The 20,380-nt window shown below is 41.9% G+C and overlaps 4 protein-coding genes across 5 annotated transcripts in view; 2 read left to right on the forward strand and 2 right to left on the reverse strand.

The window, feature by feature from the left end:
• The first annotated feature begins 205 nt into the window (after positions 1-205).
• Positions 206-1,197, forward strand: LOC135712176 (DNA-directed RNA polymerase II subunit RPB3-like). The gene is made up of 2 exons (XM_065235139.1): positions 206-359; positions 433-1,197. Exons 1-2 carry the CDS (start codon positions 274-276, stop codon positions 1,172-1,174), a joined length of 828 nt encoding a protein of 275 aa, XP_065091211.1. The 5' UTR covers positions 206-273; the 3' UTR covers positions 1,175-1,197.
• Positions 1,198-1,226: 29 nt separating this feature from the next.
• Positions 1,227-1,940, reverse strand: LOC135712177 (protein Dr1-like). The gene is made up of 2 exons (XM_065235140.1): positions 1,814-1,940; positions 1,227-1,756 (listed from the first exon to the last, which is right to left on the reverse strand). The coding sequence occupies exons 1-2, from the start codon at positions 1,910-1,912 to the stop codon at positions 1,334-1,336; spliced, it is 522 nt and encodes a 173-aa protein (XP_065091212.1). The 5' UTR covers positions 1,913-1,940; the 3' UTR covers positions 1,227-1,333.
• Positions 1,941-13,113: 11,173 nt separating this feature from the next.
• Positions 13,114-20,380, forward strand: part of LOC135712170 (snRNA-activating protein complex subunit 1-like) — a 29,739-nt gene continuing 22,472 nt past the window's right edge. The window contains exons 1-2 of one of the 2 annotated variants that reach the window (XM_065235133.1): positions 13,114-13,300; positions 13,367-13,857. In XM_065235133.1, coding sequence (XP_065091205.1) covers positions 13,167-13,300; positions 13,367-13,857 — 625 coding nt within the window. In that variant the 5' untranslated portion in view covers positions 13,114-13,166. Of the gene's footprint in view, positions 13,305-13,366; positions 13,858-20,380 lie in introns of both variants that reach the window. The other variant, XM_065235134.1, reaches the window with a different exon arrangement.
• Positions 13,851-15,698, reverse strand: LOC135712168 (juvenile hormone esterase-like). Its single transcript, XM_065235132.1, has 3 exons — positions 14,452-15,698; positions 14,115-14,389; positions 13,851-14,055 (listed from the first exon to the last, which is right to left on the reverse strand). The coding sequence occupies exons 1-3, from the start codon at positions 15,667-15,669 to the stop codon at positions 13,893-13,895; spliced, it is 1,656 nt and encodes a 551-aa protein (XP_065091204.1). The 5' UTR covers positions 15,670-15,698; the 3' UTR covers positions 13,851-13,892.

The following is a 20,380-nucleotide window of genomic DNA, read 5'->3' on the forward strand; positions in this document are numbered from 1 at the left end:
ATTTTTTACTGATTTGTCCCTCGTGTGTAGTGCAGCCCTGGTTTTGCCGTGTGCTTGTGTCAACAAATTCAGCTACAGGGGCATGTCGACTTCCAATGAGCGCCACCTCTCTCTGTACCTCATTGGTCGACTTCCACCTAAAACGAAAAAGAAAACGAAATTGACAGCTGTCACAATTGTTGCAGTCGGCGAATTTCAATCGTCTTCGACGGGAAGTGAATTTGGCATCGTTTTGTTAAAAATTGCAATTTTCCCGTATAAAACCGCTTCAAAATGCCGTATGCCAACCAGCCATCGGTGAATATTACGGAACTGACGGACGAGAATGTGAAGTTTGTCGTCGAGGACACGGATTTAAGGTATATTTTGATTGTTCACCAACCCGTCCAACAAGGGTAGTAAGGTTACGTTTCGCATCTTCTGCCTCTGCAGCGTCACCAACAGCCTCCGGAGAGTGTTCATCGCCGAGACCCCAACGCTGGCCATCGATTGGGTTCAACTGGAGTCGAACACGACCGTTTTGGCCGATGAGTTCCTTGCGCACCGGGTCGGGTTGATTCCGCTCATCTCGGACGAAGTGGTGGAACGGATGCAGTACAGCAGAGATTGTACTTGTTTGGATTTTTGCACCGAATGCAGCGTAGAGTTTACGCTGGATGTCAAGTGTAACGATGAACACACAAGGCACGTAACGACGGCGGATTTGAAATCCAGCGATCCTAGGGTTTTGCCAGTTACGTCGCGGCATCGAGACGACGAGGACAACGAATACGGCGAGGGCACGGATGAAATTTTGATCATCAAGTTGCGAAAGGGACAGGAGCTGAAATTGCGTGCATATGCCAAGAAGGGATTCGGAAAGGAACACGCCAAATGGAACCCGACTTGCGGTGTATGCTTCGAGTACGATCCGGACAATTCTATGCGTCATACTCTTTTCCCGAAACCGGATGAGTGGCCAAAGTCGGAACACACCGAACTGGAGGACGACAAGTACGAAGCGGATTTCAACTGGGAGGCTAAGCCAAACAAGTTCTTCTTCAACGTGGAAACATCCGGGGCCCTCAAGCCAGAAAATATCGTTATGATGGGAGTGCAGGTGCTGAAGAACAAACTTTCAAACCTGCAGACGCAGCTCAGTCACGAACAACAGACTGATGCTTTGGCTATTTAAGAAACATCTAATGATAAGGAACAATATTAATATTAAGTAAGGTATAATACAATTTGTTTAAACCTATTCAAAAATCCAATTCCTTTAATCTCCTCTCATACGTTACAGTTAAACTTTCTTAGGAAAACATGCGTCAAGTCCCCGAAATTCCCTCCCAGATTAATAATCGTCACTATCATCCTCGTCCTGAGATATCTGTTTCTGATAGAGCTCGGCATTCTGTTGCAAGCTGTACCACTGCTGCTGCTCAGCGGCAGCCTGTTCTTCCCGGGCCTTGGCAAACAGTTCCTGCTGCTGCCGGAGCAGTTCTTCCTCCGGGATGCCAAGATTCTCCAGCCGTGTGCTCTGCCGTCGTCGCTTGGCTGCCACCTGTTTGCAATCGTTCAGCACGGCTTCCGCTTCCTGTTTGTAGTCCTTGAAACCTAACCGATCCAGTGCCTCCAGTACGTGCTCCGCGTTGATGGTTTTCTTGTTCCGTTGGTTGCAAACCTCGTTGGCTTCCGAGCTGATTAGGTGAATGAACTCCGTGCAGCAGTTAAGAATCAGCTCCCGGCTCTCGTTGGCCACCCGTATCGATGGGACCTGTAAAAGTTAGTTCGGGTGATTACCGAGTAGGCATTCAGCGGGCTTTTTGCTTACCAGCTCTTTAATTATTTTGTTGATACTGGCCCGCGGCAGAGTGAGCTCATCGTCTTCCGGATTATTCGGCGGACACAGCTCATCATGAGGATCAGACATGATATTTCAAGCTGACGAGCGGGTTCAAAACGTTGGAAAGCGTGTAATTAATTAAAAATAAGCAATGCCGAAAGGATTGACGATTACGGGAGGAAAAACTTATTCGCGGAGATAAATAAACAACATGGCTGTCAAAACACGGCGACATCAGTCAATTGACGATCAAACAACAATTGACGTGAAAATAGAACATCCAAATCGCATGAAAGTAGGTCCCCCTGAGGCTGAACATCTCCGTATACTGAAGTTTAAGTGCACTCAGAAAAATAAATCTAAAAACTACTAACTAGTTTGAAAGTCTCAAGTGCACTGCCTGGTTGGTCCACACACCAAATTTTGAATCAGCAAAATTAAGATTTACTGTGAATCCAGCAAAAATGTTTGTTTCCTGGATGATCAGTAAAATGCGGGAACTGTCAAATAGATTACAATTTCGTAAGTGGATTCTTTATCGCATGCCTGATCGCAAGTTGAATAAAATTCAAAATCATGCTTATTTCAATAATACATAATAGGGGTAAACAATTTTTAGCGCGTCCTTTATTTTTCTTCTTGTTCACATTCGGCATACTCAACAGAAAATGGCCTGCAAGCGTCGAAACCGAAGCAGAGGGTCCGCAAACCTACGCAAGCAAGTGTTCCAAGCTCGACAAAACCAGTGGAACCCCACAATACCAACATCACTCGGTCGTTTCTGATGCCGATCCCTATATCATCCTCACCCCCACCCGACGTCGAAAGAAAAACATATCATCCCCCAACACCAAACGTAGAAAGAGGCCGGTATGATGACCAGCGTCAGAAACGACAAAACGACGCTAATATCACATAGTTTCAGCGATTTTACTGAACTGGCCCCCCGGATCTCGGACCCGGATCCAAACACCCAAAGACCTTCCTTAATCGCAGGAATTTAGATGCTCTGTCTGCAGATCTCCATTTATTTGCCATCCATTTAATTTTGTTTTATCCCGCATCCAGTAATTTCAAAATATCTTTGTTTATTTTATTTATTTTATATATTTATTTTTGATCACATATAGTTATCAAATCAAACAAAAACATTCACTTCTATTTTCAAAACGAATATTTTTTAAAATAAACGTATCATTACTTTTATTTTAAACATTATTATCAATGGATTCAAACATGGAATACGTTTGAATACAACCTAGTTTATTACACATTCCTAGTTGAACACTCAGTCGGTTAACAACGTCCCGGTCTCAGTCGCGCGGCATCTAGTTTTTTTCGGTGTTTTTTCCGCCCGAGCGGTTTTTTCACCCCCCATTGGGTGCCCCAAGTGACCAGTGTGCAACAGAGGAAGTGGAATTCCATGGGCCAAGCCCCTTGGAGTTGCCATCCAGCTTTAATCCACCCCGGTAATCCATCCGGTCGTCAAGCCATTTTTTCCATCATCGTGCCGACCCACCAACACCAATCATCACCACCAGCAGCAGCAAACGGACCATCTAGCTGCAACGGCTGATAGGTTGTTTACAACCGGCATAAGTATTAGACAATACATTTTGCAAGTCCATTGCCTCCCTATTGTAGTTCAATTTTGCCTCGTGGCGCGTGACTCTGTCTCTCACCCCTGGTAGGGGAGTATGGGTCATAGTGAGACAACTTTTTGCAAGTAGATATAAGTTTTTTTTTTTTTTTCGATTTTTTTTTCTTTTTGATTTGTTTGTACGTCGGGCAAAAAATTTAATTACTAGTAATTAAAATTAATTAATTAGTGAAGGTTTTATTTTTTTTTTCCTTCTTAAGTGGTTGCGCACCGCTTTTGCGCAACACTTATGGCATCTTCCGATGCCTACGTTACGCGAACCAGATACTATGAACCGTCTTCGAAAGGACCATGGGTTGTCTTTTTTCGGCCCAAAAATAAACCTTTGAAAACTCTCGACATAACGAGAGATTTGCTGCGTAAGTATCCGGGAATCTTGGTACACAAAGAAAGATTCAACAAACTGCGTGTAGAAGCACCGACTTATGATGTGGCAAATAAAATTGCTGATCACGAGTTGTTTAGTGTTGAGTACAACATCTACATCCCTTCTCGAGATGTGGAGATAGAAGGCGTGGTCTCCGACGCGAGTCTGACTGTCGAGGACTTGAAACATGCCTCGGGAACTTTTAAAAACTCGACATTCGCTACCGCGCTAGTGAAGATACTGGATGTAAGGCAACTGCATTCAGCATCTTTGCTAGACGGTAAAAAAGTTTATAAACATTCAGACTCGTTCCGGGTGACTTTCGCAGGTTCAGTTCTCCCAAACTTTGTTAAAATTGATGGTGCTTTTTTTCCGGTGCGACTGTTTGTACAGAGGGTATATAATTGTACCAACTGCAAAAGGCTGGGACACTCGGCCAGCCATTGCGGCAACAAAACTCGTTGTGGCAAATGTGGTGAAAACCACAAAGAGGATTCTTGCCACAAAGAATCAGTAAAATGCGCTTACTGTGGCGAGAATCCTCACCCCTTGCAGGAGTGCCCGATGTACAAACAGCACTCCGATAAAGTGCAGCGTTCAATCTCTGGACGCTCCAAGCAGACATATGCTCAAATGTTGAAGGCTGCATCAGCCGTCCAAGATGCAAACCAATTTTCGGTTTTGTCAGTTGAAGAATCGGACTCTGACTCATCCGATGAAGGTGATTCTACGGTGGTACACGCACCTTCAAAAATAGACGGTTCCTCAAAAAGAAAATGCCCCTCCCCGAAAGTGCGCCGTAAGAAAACTAAAGTCACCTCCAGACGATTGCCAAATTCCCAGGGTAATGGGGATGAAAAAACAAAACCGAAGGCTCCTGTTGATCCAATCCCTGGATGCAGCAAGAATTTTCCGCCATTGCCCAACAAAGATAAAAAAAATAAAAAAGCTGCTCCTCAAACTTCTCAAAAGAAATCCAAGTCCGAACGTGGTTTGCTAGCTTTTTCGGACATTGTGGAATTCATATTAAACATGTTCAACATACAAGACCCTCTAAGAAGCTTAGTTTCTGCCTTGCTTCCAACGTTAGAATCATATCTTAAGCAATTGACTGTTTCATGGCCCCTCCTTGCATCAATCATATCTTTCGATGGATAATTCGTCGAACGAGGTTGAAGATATGATCACTGTGCTACAGTGGAACTGCCGTAGTCTAGTGCCTAAACTAGACTCGTTCAAATTTTTACTTCACAATTCTGATTGTGATATATTTGCTCTCTGTGAAACATGGCTTTCTTCCGATAAAGAACTCAACTTCCACGATTTTAACATTATTCGCCTGGATAGAGACGATTCTTATGGAGGAGTACTTTTAGGGATCAAAAAGTGCTACCCTTTCTACAAAATTTCGCTTGCCAAATAAATGTGAAGAACAAAGATCTTTGCATAGCTTCAGTATACGTTCCACCAAGAACTTCCATTAGCCGTAGTCAACTCTGGAATCTAGTTTCGATTCTTCCATCCCCAGTATTAATTCTGGGTGATATGAACTCCCATGGTACTGGGTGGGGCGATCTATATGACGACAATAGAGCGGCTATTTTTTACGATTTATGTGACGATTTCAATTTGACTATTTTGAACACTGGTGAAGCGACACGTATAGCAAAACCTCCGGCTCGAGAAAGCCGACTCGACCTATCTTTGTGTTCAAGATCGCTATCATTGGATTGTCAGTGGAAGGTTATCAATGATCCCCATGGTAGCGATCATTTGCCAATCATCATTTCAATAAAGTGTGGCCCTCACTCTGCAGAACCATCTCGGGTTCCATTTGATCTTACAAGGAACATCGACTGGCAGAAATATGCAACGGCGGTGACAATCGGTGTCGAATCAATAGATGCGCTTCCACCATTGGAAGAATATCGATTCCTAGCCGATTTGATTTACAAAAGCTCACTGGAAGCACAAAAAAGAAAAGTTCCAAGTGCACCCTTTAAAAGGAGACCAGCCACACCTGGTTGGGACGAAGAATGCACAAAATTGTATGTAGAAAAATCTGATGCTTTCAAAGCTTTTCGTAGACACAAAACCTCCACTTACTTCGAGGAATATTCAAAGCTTGAGACAAAGCTGAAACAATTAATCAAAGCAAAAAAACGCGGTTATTGGCGCAATTTCGTCGAGGGACTCTCACGAGAAACCTCAATGAACACCTTGTGGAGGGTGGCTCGCAACATGCGTAACCGCTCATCTTTCAATGAGAGTGAAGAATACTCCAACCGATGGATATTCGATTTCGCTAAAAAGGTCTGTCCGGACTCAGTTCCAGCACAAAATATTCTTCGAGAAGCGTCTCCTAGCGGCGGCTCTCTGGATAGACCATTCTCAATGCTGGATTTCTCTATGGCTCTTCTTTCATCGAACAACTCCTCACCGGGAAGCGATATGATTAAATTCAATCTTCTGAAAAATCTCCCAGATATCGCTAAAAGACGCTTGCTAGATTTATTCAATTCCTTGCTAGAAAACAACATTGTACCGCCTGAATGGAGACAGGTCAAAGTAATAGCCATTAAAAAACCTGGCAAATCAGCTTCTGACCATAACTCATACCGTCCGATTGCTATGCTTTCGTGCATTAGGAAATTGTTGGAGAAAATGATCCTTCGGAGACTCGATCACTGGGTCGAATCAAATAACTTGCTATCAAATACACAGTTTGGGTTCCGCAAGAGCAAAGGAACAAACGATTGTCTAGCGCTGCTTTCCACAGATATTCAACTGGCCTTTGCACACAAGGAGCAATTGGCTTCAGTATTCTTGGACATTAAGGGGGCTTTTGATTCAGTTTCCATTGAAATTCTGTCAGACAATCTGCACAGATGTGGACTTTCTGGAATTTTAAATAATTTCTTGTACAATTTGTTGTCAGAAAAGCAAATTAACTTTTCTCTTGGAAAACTGACAACTTCCAGAATTAGTTACATGGGCCTGCCCCAAGGCTCATGTCTCAGCCCTCTTCTTTATAACTTTTATGTCAAAGATATCGACAACTGTTTGGCAGAACAATGCACGCTAAGACAACTTGCAGATGACGGTGTGGTTTCCGTAAGAGGTCCACATGCCGTGGACTTGCAAGGACCATTGCAAAATTCCTTAGATAACTTGTCTTCTTGGGCTATGAATCTAGGGATCGAATTCTCGCCGCAGAAAACTGAACTGGTAGTGTTTACTCGAAATCGGTACCCAGCCCAAATGCATCTAAATCTTTTGGGCAGAAACATTACTCAATCATTGTCTTTCAAGTACCTTGGGGTCTGGTTTGATTCAAAGTGCACTTGGAATGCCCATATTACGTATTTGAAGCAAAAATGTCAGCAGAGGATCAACTTTCTCCGTTCAATTTGCGGCACATGGTGGGGTGCTCATCCGGGAGACCTCATAACGCTTTATAAAACAACTATTCTCTCTGTTCTAGAGTACGGCTCTTTCTGCTTTCTCTCGGCAAGAAAAAGTCACCTAATAAAATTGGAACGAATTCAATATCGTTGTCTGCGTATTGCTCTAGGCTGTATGCACTCAACGCATAACATGAGTCTCGAGGTTCTGACGAACACACTTATAATTGCTAATTTTGAAGAAATTCTTGGGTTGAACACACAATCTCGATTTATGAGAATCTACCACCACTACATATCATCAGATATGTGTCTTCCTTGTTATACTCCAGACCGTGTTCACTTCACCAATCGCAGTTCCTCAATTGAATATGATCTGACCATGAAACAAGCAACTCATGGGATTCCCGATCAACTTCGACCTATTATTATTCCACGTATTTTTACTGAAAAGTACCAACAAGTCAATTGCATGAAAAGATATTTTACAGACGGGTCCCGTCTCAATGGCTTCGGTGTCTTCAATGAAAACTCTAGCGCCTTCCGCAAACTTCAGGAACCTTGTTCCGTTTTTGTTGCTGAGCTGGCAGCAATCAACTTCGCATTGGGGATGATTTCCAACATGCCCGCAGACAATTACTTCATCTTCACGGATAGTCTCAGTTCGATTGAGGCTATTCGGTCGATGAAACAAGGTAGGCACTCATCTTATTTCCTTTCAAAGGTAAGGGAGCAGATGTGTGTGCTGGTCGAAAGATCATATATGATTACCTTTGTATGGGTCCCCTCACATTACTCAATCCCAGGCAATGAGAAGGCGAACTCTCTCGCAAAGGTGGGCGCGCAGGAAGGCGAATTGTATGACAGGCAAATTTCACACGATGAATTTTACCATTTAGTGCGTCAGAGTACCTTTTTTAGTTGGCAAACCGATTGGGACACTGGAAATCTTGGACGGTGGTTACATTCAATTATTCCTAATGTTTCTTCGAGAGCGTGGTTTAAAGGCTTGGGCTTAAGTCGTGACTTCATTCGCGTGATGAGTAGACTTATGTCCAACCACTACTCGCTAGATGCTCATCTCAATAGAATAAACCTCGTGGACAGCAACATCTGTCGGTGTGGAAACGGTTACGATGACATCGAACACGCAGTTTGGCAATGTACGGATAATGACGCCGCCAGAGAGCGACTTTTGAATACCCTCGAGGCCCAAGGAAGACAACCCTATGTTCCTATCAGAGACGTGTTGGCAACCCGTGATCTCTGCTATATGCAGTCCGTTTATGTTTTTCTTCAAATGTCTAGTATAAGAATTTAATTTCTTTTGTCTTTTGTCCCTCTTTATTAGTTTTTGTTTGTCTTGTCCCCCCGTCTCGATGAGTCTCATCGTCGCCCACTGGTCACCCACCATAGCCGGTCGAACTCCGGACGAAGCTAGAACAGCACTACCGTTCATACTGGCGACAACGCTCTGATGAGACAACGAAACCCTACCCCAAGCTCCTCCCCTGATCCTATCCTTCGAAAATGTACCCTTCTAACCTCGAGTAAGCCGCGAGTAATCGGCCCAACTCCTACTAGACATAGAATTAAGTGAATTTTGTTACACACAGTGAACAATGAATTATCGGCTCCGTAAAGCTAACGCGATTGAGCCTTCCAAATAAACGAACTAGATAAAAAAAAACCTAGTTTATGTTTGTGGCCAGAACATAGCTTCTGAATTATCACCTTCGAACCAACTTAAGCCCGATAAGAAAGCATAAACGGTATAGGTGACCATTTATACATTTTATTTAACACATGATCTTCATTAACTTTTTTGCAAAGCGTCTGCTTATTAGGTGACCCGAGTAGCACATTTCCGTCACAAAAAGTTGCAGCAACTTGTTAACGACTAAAATAAGTTGTAAAGAAGTTTTTAAAACCAATTTGTGACAAGCGTGCTACTAGGGGACTTATACATTATTTTATGAATAATCAACAACAAAAATTTGCCAAAAGGTGAAGGGCATTCTATCCGTGTACGTTAATTTTCAGATTTAAAAAAATCTAGACAAACATTTCGAAAGGTCCTAACTGCCTGCCACTGTCTTTGACTTTCTGGACGCTAGATGAGAACCTTCATCATCAAATTACGTATCAAATGGTTATCATAAGAGTAAGTCGATGAAGAGAATCAATCAAAGTAGATACAGTCAACTTTCACTCGTTGGGCTAAACCCATAGCCCACTTAGTGAAAGGCTTTCGATAGTTGGGCTGAGCTGTCAAGCTGAAAATTGGTTGAGTGATACACCGATTGTTTATTATCATTAAAATCTTTTAGCACTTTCCAGATTGTTCAACCATGAGCCCCTCGAAATGGAATCAGCACTGTTATAAGTTCAACTAAACGTAGTCCACTTAACGATAGCCTAACGAGCAAAATTCGACTGTAGTACCTTTAGAAGAACTCTCGATGAACATTTCAAATGGTCCTATCTGCTTTGATCGAATCTCTTCATCGACTTTCTCTTTTCATAACCACTGCTATGCAAACAGATTTCGCGCTAATTCTACCACATAGTTTGATAAAGGAGGTTCTTCTCTAGCGTCCGAAACGTCAAATACAACAGGGAAAGGTTTTGCAGCTGAGTTATTAACGAAAGAGAAAGTCGATGAAGAGAATCGATCAAAGCAGATAGGACCATTTGAAATGTTCATCGAGAACTCAAGTTGAACATTGCATTAAGTCCTAAGTAACATTGATCGCTTCTCTTCGTCGACTTTCTCTTTCATTAATATTTTGACCAAATATACGTTTCTTGTTGTGTTTGTCAAATTAGATGCTAGATATAAGCTTCTTTAATCGATCTGTGTGCTGAAAATACCTGGGAATGTCTTTACATGGCCGTGGGGATACAAAAAGAAAGTCGATGAAGAGAATCTGTCAATGTTACTTGGGACCTAATGAAATTTTCAGGTTTAATTCAGATATTCTCAGTTATATCAAACATCTTGCTTCCAATATATCTCTACCATACTTAGAAAATAATACCGAACTCGATTTAATTTTCTACCGAACCTCTTCGGTTACCAACGAGAAACCGAATAAATGGTTTAAAAACATTTTTTCTGGCGTATCTATCGAATCAGACCCGAATTTCGGTAAAATAGTATAAATTTGACAGATATAAATGAAGACAGAACCGAGAAGTACGGTAAAGTATCAACATTTACGAATTGGGTTTTTAATCTGCATTAAAAATGGAACCCAAACCCAACATTTCATCAATTTTGGTACACTGGAACTATTTTAAATAAGTACGATTACATATGCAAAAATCACCTTATTAGCGCCCCTCGGTGTCCCTTTGTATGGGAGCGAGCTGTCAGTTTGTTAGTTTAGTGTCAAACAGTGAAGTTATTATTTTGCTTTAAATCTTGATTTAAAAATCGAGATGAAAGTGTGTGGATTCGAAAAAAATATCGCTGTGCTCTGAAAACGAAGCTCTTTCAGATGATGTATAAAAAACGATACATTTTTCAAAATTAAAGAACCCAATTCGCTACGTGAAAACCGAGAAACTCGGTAAACTGAACCAAATTTTCGCTAAAACTTGTTAAACGTCAAACGTTCCACTTGCGCACACGCCGGACGTGTGCAAAACTTTAGTAAACATGTAAAAAGTTCTGGAGCAGCTGCAACAGGAGGATGCACGTTTGATTGAAATCTTTTGTAAGTATTTGAAACTAACGGTATGATTTTAGTTGCAGGCATCTTGTGCTATAGTTTGTTTCTACTGCCGTGAAAATGTACAAGGTTATGTTAAGAATGACTTCAAAGTCAGTGATAATTTTTTTTAACACTGTACTTTTCTAAGCTGTAAAGGCCCAAACGCAATGTGGATGGAAGCGGAACGGAAACGGAAAGTTTGACAGTTGTCACAAATGACATCAAGATACCTAACCGAAGTCGATTTGGTTTCAACAGGTTTCAACAAGTTTTCAATCCGAGAAGTTTGCTTACTCAGATCGGGCTTTTCCGCTGCCGTTGCCGTTCCGCTTCCGCTGTCATTGCGCTTGGGCCTTAACTCGCGTTACGGAAGTTTTTATTTGCCAAAACATATTACATACATACATTACATTCATACATTTCTTTGACAAAACTGGTTTTATTTTTATGAAAATTCGAAACAACGTACACAGCAAAAAAAAAATGTAATATCGATCAACGTAATTCAAGCTGATGTATGAAATAATGATGTAAAAGCAAAAAGCAGATACAATATTACATCAATGGCTGTAATTTTGTTCGCAAAATCGATGTACATCGTACAATGTGATATTACACAACCGATGGATTGACCTGGTTGCAGCAGTTTCGATGTAATATTCAACAACTTTTTTTGCTGTGTATGCTTAAAAGACATTTAAAGCAGGATTTGAAGTGAAAACCGACCACTGCTCAAGAGAACCGAATTCCGTAGTTACAACAGGTGGGTCGGTTTGTTTGACAGCGTTCAGTAATTCATGAGTAAACCGATGTTCGGCTATTTCTGCTTAAATTTATTTTTCGTCAACCGAGATTTTCGGAAACTTTGACATATTGTGGGTAACAAAAAGCACTAACGACAGCTCGGTTATTCTTCTTTGAATCGAACAGACTACCGAGCGTTCAGCAGATAAAAACTCGGTTGAAATCAAACCGAGTTCGATAATATTTTCTAAGTGTGTGCTATTGATTAACCCTATCTCATCTAAGAAATGCATAACGTGAAACTTAAGCAATTTAAGATTTTTATTATTGTCTTGCAGTCTCGGATTTTGACGTAAAACTCTGTCATTCAATTTATCAGCAAAGGTAGAGACGACAAATTATCTGAACAAAAACAAATAAATATAACCGGTCGCATTGGTGCTCAGCACGGAAAACAAATCAAGGGAAGAAAAACAAAAATCAGTATATGAAGTATATAAACTAAACTAAAAGTAAAAACTATGAAAAAAGTATAAATCACCTACCCTCTAGCATGTCCATCGTTGCGCACTGTCCAGTTTGGACCGTAGTTCCTCCACTTTCCTGCTGTTCTTCACTATTTAGCAAATGGCATGCGTAAACAAAGCAGGATGCAGTAAAGTTTGAAGTTTTTTTTTACCCATTAATGAGTATAAAAATACACATTTTTTGACTGGTACTGCATACTTAAAATGTGTATTTTTTTACACATTTTAGGATCTCCAAATATACACATTTTTTGACAGCTGCATATAAATATGAAAAATGTGTATTTTTTTACTCATTTATGTGTTTACGCTGGTTACCGTGTACTACCTGTTTATAGAATACCTTGTGCCGACATCGACTTCCTTTTTGTGTCTACACAGAAAAACAAAACTACCCACCACTTGGGTTTTTTAAACTCAAATTTGAGTTATTTGACCTCTGCCCGTTTCATTTCCTCTCGCTATTGTTGTCAAAAATAGAACGAAAGATTCGACTCAACCGTCTAGTTCCGTACGAGAAGCCAAAATTGAGTAATATGCGATATACCCAAATTTGAGTTAATTGAACTTAATTTTGGGTAGAAAAAATTGAAAATAACTTAGCGATGGGTAATTTTTTTTGCCGGGCTTAAATGCAAACTACTTTGAGCCGGTTTACCCAAATTTGGCTTATCGTACGGAACATGGGAGATGAGTGAAAAGAACTTAATTTTGGGTTGTTTTGAATTTCTGTGTAAGTTCACGGATGTCAAAAATTGATTGTAAACAAAAACAGCTCACTTCGCTCTAATATGGACCAACAGGTCTGTGCCATAAAAAGGGAGCTCACTTCGCTTTGTATTTTTGTTCACAACACAACACCGGCTGATGAATAAAATTTTATTATTATTATTGAGTTTTTGTGCTAGAAACACCAAAAAATGGTCAGCGAACTATCACGGGGCTTCCGCGAGGACTGCTACACCTTCCTGACCGAGTTCAACCGCCACGAGTCGATGGAATTCCGCCACTTTTGCTACGAGTGGAAGCGAATGAACTTTCAGTTTGTGTTCTAGTAAGTCGGTTCTCGAACAACACTAACTTTTGCTTGAATTAAATATTAATTATTAACCATTTTCAGTGGCCGAAACACGGACGTCGATATGGTCGCCTTCGTGGCGGAAGCACTGACCATTGTGAAGCAGATTTTTCTCAGCTCGAAAAATCCGCTGGAAAAGATTGGTGCGTTCTACCTGCTGTACACTTTGTACTTCAAACAACCAACGGAACGGTTTTGTAAGATTCGAGTTACACTGGTGGACTGGCGAGAGTTTAAACGATTCATTCAGCGGCCTGCACCGGAGCAGTACTCGCTGGAGATCGCGGCCATCTTTTGGAAGATGTTCATCGGCGACGCCTTTCGGTTTGTGCAGGACGAGCTGGAATATGGGTATGATTCGTTTTTCGGAAAGGGAACGCAGATGGGGCGGTTCGACGATAAGAGCCGGGAGGCGTTCAAGATCGTAAAGGAGGCGGAAAACGATTTTCTAGCAATGAAGGCCAGTACGGGGTTGTTTACGGCGCTGGATGCACTGGAGATGGGATACAACGAAATGAAGGAATCGTTGGATGGTAAGTAGCGGTTGTTTATTAGATTCAATTATTGATTATTTGGTAGGTAGAGGAAAGAGGTGGTCCCAGAAAGCGAAACGTTCGGTGAAGAGACCTGTTTCCATCCTAAGATCTTCTCCGATGTTGAGGTAGTTGTCTTCTTGATCAGTCACTGGGATCCAGTTTGGCTGGTCGATTCCTTTGGCCGTGTTTGGATTACTGAAAATTGATCAGGTTTATGAAATGGCAATTTAGGTCCATGAACAGGGGATACTTACCCAGTTTCGGCGAAAGCCGTCCACATCCCGGTCAAACGTTCAACAGTCTTGCTTTCCGGATCGGTAGCATTGAAGATGGGTGCCACCCAGGGAATCGATAGCAAGTACAGTAAATCGTCGTGGTGAACAGCTCCATAGGGGGTTCCTTCAACCGGATAGTAAAAGAAACTGTACCGTCCGACGTAGGAAAATTTGTACTGATAGACCGGGGTATGCCGTGATGCCAACTGCACGAATCGATGCACGGCAAAACCGATTAAACTGTCGGCGAAAAGCTGCAATGGTTGCAATAAATGAGCACGATTCACAAGCGGAACAAATATTAGATTCTACTCACGTAGTTCAATCCCAGCAGGGAGCGGTTTAGACTTAATGGCTCGTTTCCTAGAAATTTCTCCCGTAACTGTCGAGTTATATTCAAACGGTTGGCATAGCCTCCATAGAGGAAAAATATCGGTGCAAGCGTATCAAAATTCTTATCCAGCTCGTTCCTCAGCGTATCATTTCTCAAAAAATTTACGGCAGGGCTAGCAAACTCGTCCTGCGTAATTCCCGCAATCACCGGGACCTTCACAAAATCCCCTTTCATGAAGGCCTCCGTTGGATCCTGAGTCAAGAATCGTTCTTGACCGAAATCGGGTTCGACTACCGCTGTCCAGAGCAGCACCGGGTTCCACGACAGGACGAACATCGCTTCCAAGCTATCAGCAAAATCCGACGCCGGTTTCTCCCTCAAACACTCGACCATTTGAGCAACGGAATCCGTTCCACACTTAAGCAACTCCGCCTGCTTTCGTGCCAGCTCAATCTGATTGGTCGGAATCTGCACCTGGCTCACTCCGGAAGCACTCATCACAATCACCCGATGGAACAGCCCCCGCGACATCGGTGAAACCATGTGTAAAGTGTTGCTCAGTGCGCCGGCACTGTAGCCCATCAGCGTCACTGAATCTGACCTGCCTCCAAACGCCGAAATATGATCACGAACCCATCGCAAAGCCATCACCTGATCCTTGAAACCAGCATTGCCGGGACACTCCTTCGTTCCGGTACTCATGAATCCAAGCGATCCCAACCGGTAGTTAATCGTCACTAGCACCACGTCCCGATCCATCAGGTTTTGCGGCCCGGCATTGTTTCTACTTTGCCCGGAAAACACGTAGAACCCACCCGGATGAATGTACACAATCACGTCCCGTGGACGAATCCTCACATTATCCCTCGGAATCACACTCGTATACACGTTCAACCTCAAGCAATCTTCCGACACTTCACTCCGATTGTACGCCGGCTGCGGACACATGGGACCATCGTCGGTCGCATCCAAGGTGCCATTCCACGCCGCCACCGGTTCCGGTGCTTGAAAGCGCAGAGCCCCCACAGGTGGATTGGCGTACCGGATGCCACGAAAGGCGTAGAATTTACGTCCCAAGCGGGACTGAAGGATCGAACCCCGGATGCTTCCGAGTCCGGTGTGGACGACGGGTGGCTGGTTGTGGGCGATTGTGGTAGCGGCCAGATGCGCGAGTAGAACGATCAGCGCAATGAAATGCATCGTCGCGCTGCAGTCGCTGCTGAGTTTGGAGATGGGACTGTGAATGGCGTTATCAGATCGGTGGCTGCCGAGTTAAATAAGCGGCCGGCGGTAGGGGTTTTTTTTGTTTTGTTTGTCTGATTGATTGTGCATATGCATGGAGAATGGGTAATATTGTACGTGTTCATTCAACGTTCAGCGTGGGGAGCATGCCTAAATGACGTGGCATTTAAGAGGGTGTTTCAGAAGTTATGACCGTTCATGTATTAGGAATAGCCAAATACGCTACGATGAGAGAGTGTTCTAAAAATAGTCAAAATATTCTACCTCATTTATGGATGGTCCTTTGTAGTCGAAACGTCGAAGACTGAGTTGTAAAGAGATTTCCTACAATGAGTTCATACAGATTGCATACCTTTGGGCAAATTATCTAATCTGCCTGGCTGGAAGTTAATATTCTTTGTGAGGAAGTTGGATGTGAATCTGGAAACGTTATTAGTCGTTGATCTTTATCACTATTCCGTCTTCGATGCTATGAATGTTACAATGATCTTGATTTAAACTTGACAAAAAAAAAACAAGTAGGTAACTGGGAAAGCCCAGATCACACCGTTTGTTGAGAAAAACCACAACTTGAAGTCTTAATTGCTAGGTGGTTTTTGTATACCTAAATGCTTTCGGTTGCTACAAAGAGTAACAGTTGATTCAATAATTGAATATTCATTAACTAACGCTCAGTTTGTTTTGTCTCACTACTTTTGTACACATTAGATAATTAGTGTGAACGTGTTGTAAGTTACATTTATCCAAATAGGCAGTTCTCACCGTGGTCTGTATCGTAGATAGTTTAGTTTAGTTTAGTTTTCCTTATTCTGGTTCCCGGGGCTGGTTCATCTCCGGACAAGATAGTATCGTACAAGCAAGATTTTTCTGAGTGAATATTTTGTATGAAACCTTTGTAACTGTTCGTTTTTCCCGGCAAGTTCAGTAGCAAGAGACCCCTCGAGCTGGGTCTCAGGATCGGCTTACTACTTGGTAATCACGAGGAACTTCGCGGACAAAATGTGCAGCGTACGGTCACCTGACTAGAAATACTGTGTAGTGTGAATTTATTGATTTAAAGATTTACTTTGACTTTGAGGGTTTTTATTTAACAAATTGGTGTGTTGAAGGGATTGGGTTAGATTTCTGTAATTTATTTTTCTGTTTGTGGGTGTGGATAAAATTAACTGTGTTCTTCGCTACGTACCACGTCTTATTCTGGCGATATTGTGACGTCCTGCGAGCGCTCGCTGCTGCTGCTGCTGCTACTGCTGCTGACGACGAGCTGGCAAGCTGATTCCCAAAACAGTGGGTAATTACTGTTTATCCGCACGCTGGTTTGGCGGGGTTCGTCGATGGTATGTGGTTGTGTAAGCCTTTCATGCGTCCTCCCTTGTTGACGGAGATTGACACGGCCCAGGACGATACCAGAGTGACCGTGTGAAGAGGAGGAAGGCTCCTTTACGTTTAAGGGTTTCGCCCCCGAGCTTGAAAAGCCTCCTTACGGGCGGCTGACCCAGAGGTTGGATTGGTCCTTTGCGGTTAGACGTAGCAAACCGAGGTCTACTACGCCGAATCGTGTGCACCTGGTCGAGCTTCTCACCAGACAAAATGGCGACTTTCAGTCGAATTAAGGTGGAATTCAGTTCAAAAAATTCAACTACATACAAACTCATACTTGCGAGTGTATGTGTGTTTAAGAGACACTACTGAATTACCCATTTTTACGTGGATTCCGGCACACAGTGAAAATTGGGAATACCATTAACAAAAACTTGAAACACTTACATTGTTATACCGCTCACATGAATCTGAGTTTTAACCTTTTACGATTAAAAAAAGCTGCCCATTTCAATTGAGGCGCGCTTTCATTTTATTTTGGGCCGCCAACGCACACCCTCTCACTACACTACACTAACACACTCCAAAAAAGCAATGTTTTGGTTCATTGCTAATTTTTTTATGTTTCACAACACTTTCCGCTCTTGTACACGGCTTCACTTTGTTGGTCTATGACTCAACTATTATAAAAACGTTAAAAAATCCGCGGCGACGAGCACAAAATCGCGAAAACTTCACCAAACGAACTTTGCGAAAATTTGGAAACGTCGAGAGCTTCCCCCCGGCGCCGTACTAGCACTTTCCTGTTGTTCAATTCTCTATGCATTGGTCTGGCTGTCAGGCTTGTTGTTTCTTTTACACTCGCACTCTTAAAATGCAAAATGTTTTACGTCATCATCATTGCCAAACATCAGTGAGAAAGGGACAAAAAAAAAACACATGACCAGTCTTGTTTTGTTGGCACAGTCGGAGAGGGTGTGTGTGTTTATTTTCAGTTGTGCTGATTCACAAGGTTGCTAGAATCATTTCACCGAATTCAAAATAAAACATCAATTCTCAAATGAATGTTGCGTGAGGATTGCGTTAAAATTGAAAGAAATATTGATTGCGATGGCTTATTACGCGTAATAATGCATTTCTACTTCGTAAATGATAATGTCGAATACTAACAGATATTATGACTAAATACTAAACTTGCTTTTGGCAGCACTGCCAGCTGACTAATGTATGCAAAAATTATGCTCAATTCGTGCGTAACTTCTTCGTGTTCTGGGTGCAGTTTTTAAATCAGCGATAAAAATGCCGCATTTAACGAAGGCAAAAAAGGCGGCTTTAAAACGCGAAGCTTTAAAGCGTAAAAACAGGAATCCAGTATGTGAAAGCGTGGCGATGTATAATCCAGAACCGGAACCGGAAAGCGATGAGGAGTTTGAAGAGATTCTGAACTTTCTCTCTGAATCTGATTCAGCATGTTCGGTCAATAGTGAGGGCAGTGAATTTGAGTGTTTCTTAAGGTTAAAGATGCCAATGTCGAGGAAGATGATGTTCAGATGATCGAAATCGGTAATGAGACCTGCGCGTTTGGTTTCGGAAGTGTATGGGAAACTTTTAATGCTTCCACATGCAGTGAGCTGCAGAACTTCTCTCTCGGGGATATTGAAAAGATGGATTTGTTTGACAATATGGAAACGATAGGCAGTGCTTTTGAATGTGTTAAAATGACCGAGGAAAATGAAGAAAATATACGGCATGTGCATGATGATGACAGAAATGAAAAGGATGAAGGTATGTCATACATAATTCTTAATTATAGTTTTATTGATGCCGATTTCCCTGTGTTGTCAAATTACAATTAAGGAGAAACCACAATGAATGCCGTTTTCCAAAATAATATGTTTTCCTGAAAACCTTGGAAGAAAAAAAAATCCCGAGTACTCTCCAAAATACTTTTTCTATATTGTTCCGCAAGAACAGAGATTGAAAATTATATTTCTTTAATAATTTTACTCCTCTACAATAAGTAGCTGAATCATAATTGCGAAAAAACCATCGTTGATATTTTACCAAGATTCATGGCAAGTCCGTTCTGTAGCAGAAATCAGCAAGCTGAGGAAACGCGTCTTTAGTTTTCTTTGTACCATTTCTTATTCTTATTCAATGGGGAAATCAATATTGGACTTCTTCCAAAACTTTTGGGAACATTGTTGTCATTTCCATTGAAAATCTCTTAATTTTGACCAAAACTTAAACCAAAACTTATATAGTTAGAATATTTTTTGTTTTCGTTGAAATTAAATTCAAATCGTATACTCCAGGTTTAAATGACAACTTACCTTGCACGGAAGGATGCTGTGCTTCTCTTGAGAGTTTGGTATGTAGATTTTATTTTGTAAAGTTAGGTTCTTAAATTAATTTAATGGTTGTGTTTAGACTAGCGATCTGGGCGAGTCTACTGTACATATTCCAAGTATTCCTTATTTTGGCGATCTTGACCCATGGAAGGTTCATCTGGAACAGTGGCGTATGCTGAATGCCATACAACGGAGTTTCGTGGCATCAACGAATCTTTCGAAGTAGTTACGAATGACGTCCTTGTTTCAGCAGAACTGTTAGCTTCCTCAATTAAGCGACCGTTAATAAAAAATCCGTCCATTGATACGACCAATGACAAGCCGAAGAAACCCCGAACAGCACAAAATCAACAAAACGTCATCGATACACACCAATACAGCCAAGAAGTAAAATCGGACTGGTTTATCGTAGATGGTCGAAGAATTGTTGATTGGAACTATGTTTTCAAGTGCATGTTGCAAGCTCAACGTATGCATTCCGAGACATGTCCAGGTCTGTTATGCATGTTGAATGAAAAGTACAGGTCGATGATTTCTGTAATGATTTTCAAATGTGATACCTGTGAAGCCATGTACAAAGTACAAACTGAAGAACCGTCAGAAAAGCCACAGCTAAGAAGAAGCATGGTTTGGGCAACTCTGTGTTCTGGAGGCACATACAATTCAACAAAGGAACTATTGGCACTATGTAACATCCCTTTTATGCCTTTTCAAACGTTCATCACCGATGAGATGAACATGGATTACATATTGGAAAAAACAATGGAGAGTTCATTAGTTCGTTCCATACAGGACGAAAAACAGGCTGTGTATGGTATAACTTCAAATGATCAGCAAGTTCCGGTGAAATTAAGTGTAGCTCTGGATGGCAGTTGGAGTACACGAAGTTATGGAAAACGATTCACCTCGGCATCAGGCTGCGGAGTAATAGTCGGTGAGAAATCGAAAAAGATTTTATATGTGGGGTGCAGAAATAAGCGATGTTCTGTATGCAACCG

Source organism: Ochlerotatus camptorhynchus, unplaced genomic scaffold (genome assembly GCF_037179485.1).
Source record: "Ochlerotatus camptorhynchus isolate MF236.1 unplaced genomic scaffold, CSIRO-AGI_Acam_v1.1 ptg000461l, whole genome shotgun sequence".
Lineage (NCBI taxonomy): Eukaryota > Metazoa > Arthropoda > Insecta > Diptera > Culicidae > Ochlerotatus > Ochlerotatus camptorhynchus.

What these genes read in the sequence shown, in the direction of transcription:
- LOC135712176 (XM_065235139.1), top strand. Translation starts at nt 274, where the DNA reads ATGCCGTATGCCAACCAGCCATCGGTGAATATTACGGAACTGACGGAC. An exon ending in GTCGAGGACACGGATTTAAG is followed by an intron (nt 360 to 432) that starts GTATATTTTGAT and finishes CTGCCTCTGCAG; the next exon opens with CGTCACCAACAGCCTCCGGA.
- LOC135712177 (XM_065235140.1), bottom strand. Translation starts at nt 1,912, where the DNA reads ATGTCTGATCCTCATGATGAGCTGTGTCCGCCGAATAATCCGGAAGAC. An exon ending in ACAAAATAATTAAAGAGCTG is followed by an intron (nt 1,757 to 1,813) that starts GTAAGCAAAAAG and finishes TAACTTTTACAG; the next exon opens with GTCCCATCGATACGGGTGGC.
- LOC135712168 (XM_065235132.1), bottom strand. Translation starts at nt 15,669, where the DNA reads ATGCATTTCATTGCGCTGATCGTTCTACTCGCGCATCTGGCCGCTACC. An exon ending in CCCTGCTGGGATTGAACTAC is followed by an intron (nt 14,390 to 14,451) that starts GTGAGTAGAATC and finishes CAACCATTGCAG; the next exon opens with CTTTTCGCCGACAGTTTAAT. An exon ending in ACGGCTTTCGCCGAAACTGG is followed by an intron (nt 14,056 to 14,114) that starts GTAAGTATCCCC and finishes ATCAATTTTCAG; the next exon opens with TAATCCAAACACGGCCAAAG.